Below are 3352 nucleotides of genomic sequence, written 5' to 3'. Positions count from 1 at the left end.
ACTGATCCATGGCTCGCATGTTCTGCCTTATCCAGCATACGCTTAATAAAAGCTCACACCAGTAACGGTGGTGGCAAGCCAGGCACTCAGCTGGGGGCACTGACTCTTCTGTGACGTCACCAAGCACAGCACTGTGTGCTCTGGTGACACGCATGCGCCCTACCGCCACAGAGGCGCTGTGCAGGGCAGTGGATGTGCCTGTCCCGTGGCTGCGCCAGCCCTCTGCTGAGGGAGCACTGTTGGCTGTGGGAGTTGGACGCGTGTTCCCAGTTCTCGCTTCCAAGTTCTACTGAAGGTTGCTTGAGCGCTGCGACAGTTCCTGTACGCAGCTGATGTCAAGGCATTTCCCCCCTCGAGAAGCTAATCGAGCACCAGAAGAAGGCAGGGAAAATGCTTCTTGCTCATTATTTTTCTCCTCTTGATACTTTCTTTAGGGTTACTTTATTTCCCTGATCAAGCCAGGAGAAGGCTTCCATTCCAAGAAGGAGCAAAGGCAGCTTTTTCCAGGAGTGGCAGCAGTCCCTGTGGAGAGATCCTTGAGAACCTGAACTTGTTCTAGGAATTTCTCCGGCATGGCCAATCAGGGAGATGGTTCTTATTCCCCTTCTCACTCCGCATCTCGCAAGGTATGCTTGGGTGTCTGTTGCTTTGTTTTTCTTGCTTTTCTTCAGTGCTAAAGAGGGAGGGGTTGAGTAGGAGGATGCTTGCTGCTCTTTGGTCCACTTAGTAACCTCTTAGATTCTGTCTTTGGTTCCAAGAATGAAACCTAATATCATGGTCAATTCTCAGGCTGTGCTTTTTTGTTGTTTGTTTTTTTAAGATTCGATTGAATCGATGTGGTGAGATGTGGAGAAAGCGGAAAGCCTCCGAAGGTAAGAACTTCTTGTAAAGTAGCGTTGGGGTGCCTTCATCCAAATATGACGGCATGAAGGGCATTTCTGATGTATGAGAGAGGAAAATTGCAGTTCTGCGTCGGCTGCGGAAATGGCAAAATAATAGCCAACAGCTAAGGGGCACATGTAATAAAATATGCTTGGGAATTGGAAGACTGTGGTGGGCTGTTCTGACATTGTCCTCCAAAGAGCTGCTCTTCAAGTATTCCTTGTTTTCTCTTGGTCTGAAGCTGACGGGAGTGGCATCGCGGTGAAGCGCAGCCTTGTTGAAAGTCTGGATAAGAAGCTGGAGGTTGATGAAGCACCAAAGAATACTCCAGGTACTCAGCGGGCATTGGAATTTGATGCACAGATTTTCTACTTAGGCTTTGTGCTTCTTCTTTCCTGCAATTCTTCTCTTGGCATGTTGCTTGAGCTCTTAAGCCCTGGGATTTGAAGTTCCCTCTGCCATTCTGTTTTGAAATGCGACCCCAAAGTTGGCATTGATGCAGCCTGTGTCCTTTGTTCCATTCAGTTTTGGAGTGCTAGTCCCCAGCTCTGGGAAGGAGAGACTAGGATTGTCCTCCGCACAGACCAGCACACGGACAGACAGTAACTGGACATTCTATATGTTATCTGACTTACTTCCATTCATTTCAGAGCACTTCCATACAGCTCTAAAAATAGATTTGAAAGGGGGGGGCGGGGGGGGAAAGCAACCTGGTTCTGTTTTCCTGGAGTGCTGAAACTCTTCTGATGGCTGTTATCAGAAATCTGGTCTGGGGATGTGGTGTTTTTCCACTCGTGCATCTTCTGTGAAACTGTACGGAGGCACAGGTAGAACAGATCCACTGCCAGGAGCAGGAGTCTGAGATGCTAATGGAGAGACGCAGTCAGAAAGGAACAGGATAGGTTTGCGATTTTGTGTAGCAGCTCTCTCTGGAGGGGGCTGGTCTTCAGAATGGAACAAGCGGCTCAGGAGAGGAAAATGATTTGCAGAATGACACTGTCCTCAGATGCATTTCTGTGAACACCACAGAGTGGTTCTCCTTAGTATTGTGACACATCTTGGAGACTGGAAGTATTGTTGGACTCTCTTTATATCTTGGTGCTTCTTGTTTCTCAGCGACACCAGAGAAGGCTGCTAAATCTATGGCAGAAATCCACGTGGAAACACTGGAGGAAATCCGCCAGGAGAAAGCGAATCGACAAGGCGGAACTCCAGCTCGGCTCCCGGCTGCAGGGCAGTGTGACACGGAAGAGCAAGGCAGAGAGACAAGACCTTCCCAGGCAGTTTGCATCTCAGCTTTCTCCCAAGCCCAGCCTCTAAGAAAACGTAGGCAGTCAGAAGAAGGGAAGCCAAATGCAGATGAGTTGCCTACCAAGAGAAGGCTTCTGGGTGAAAACAAGATACAGAGCATCCTCACTCCATCTGTTGCTGGCCAAGTGAAGTTGGAAGAGCCAGTGCAAAAAGTCAAGCCTTTAGAAGAAATCCATATTAAAACCCTGGAAGAAATCAGGAGGGAGAAAGCTCTGCAGATTCAACAGAGGGACGAAAGCGTGCCAGCTCCTCCAGCACCACCTGCACCTGCCCCAGCACGGAGGAGATTGATCAGGATCCCAAAGCTAAGAGGTAAGAAGTTGCTTTAGTACCTCCCTGGGGAAACGCTACCCCTATCAGCAAATTGAGTTTGCACTGGGTTTGCTGCTTGTGCTGAGGATGAACAAGTTTAAGGCTACAAAGTCTTTCTCAAGCATGTATCTTTCTAAAGCATGTATCGACTCCTTACAGTAAGGGCCCGTTTCTGTCCAAAAGAGCGGGGGATCAAACATCTCATTGCTAAGGTTAGATTTGCTTTGCAAATAAAGAAAGAAAGAAAGAAATGTGGAATGGCTGAGAAGAGCTCAAATGCTGTGTGGATTGCACACTGTAGCCTTTCTCTCAGTATTGCACATGTGGAAATAAACCCATGGAGGAAAGAGAGGTAGTCAGGGTTCTTCCTTTCTGCTGCTGAACAACGAGATTTGGTTTGTTTCTCTTAAAGCACCCGCAAAAGAAGAAAGGACACACGTGGAATCCAGCACATCTGTTCCTGAAGCTGTCTGTGCACCTGCACGGAAGCGCAAGGCAGCTGAGATGGGTCGCTGTGCTGTGAGTGCCACCGCTGATGGCACGGAGGAGCCTCCAGCTAAACGTGCAGCTGAGGTAAGGACCGTGGCTGAAGCTGTCGTGGATCCCCAGTCGTAGTGATAGGGAAGCTTGACATTTCTCTTGGGGAAACGGTGGAAGACTCAAACATCTACAGGCCTCCTCTGTCCCTGGTAGGCGCGAGCTGCCTGCAGGATTCCTGCAGTAACCTTCCACTGTTCATTAGAGGAACGGCGGCGTTCACGTAGTACTCTGTGATTCCGCCCTACTGGGATTTCTCTGTGGTGTGAAGGATTTGGTCAGTTAGTGCTGTGTTCTCTAAAACACTGGA

General features: G+C 49.0%; 1 protein-coding gene across 1 annotated transcript; it reads left to right on the top strand.

Moving 5' to 3' along the window:
* The first annotated feature begins 496 nt into the window (after positions 1–496).
* Positions 497–3120, top strand: LOC107056653 (zinc finger CCCH domain-containing protein 11A-like). The gene is made up of 5 exons (XM_040705246.1): positions 497–626; positions 821–872; positions 1124–1213; positions 1999–2505; positions 2918–3120. The coding sequence occupies exons 1-5, from the start codon at positions 573–575 to the stop codon at positions 3118–3120; spliced, it is 906 nt and encodes a 301-aa protein (XP_040561180.1). The 5' UTR covers positions 497–572.
* Positions 3121–3352: the final 232 nt, after the last annotated feature.

Source organism: Gallus gallus, chromosome 8, assembly GCF_016699485.2.
Source record: "Gallus gallus isolate bGalGal1 chromosome 8, bGalGal1.mat.broiler.GRCg7b, whole genome shotgun sequence".
Lineage (NCBI taxonomy): Eukaryota > Metazoa > Chordata > Aves > Galliformes > Phasianidae > Gallus > Gallus gallus.
The sequence above is the reverse complement of the archived record's forward strand: the minus strand, read 5'-3'. Positions and strand labels throughout refer to the sequence as shown.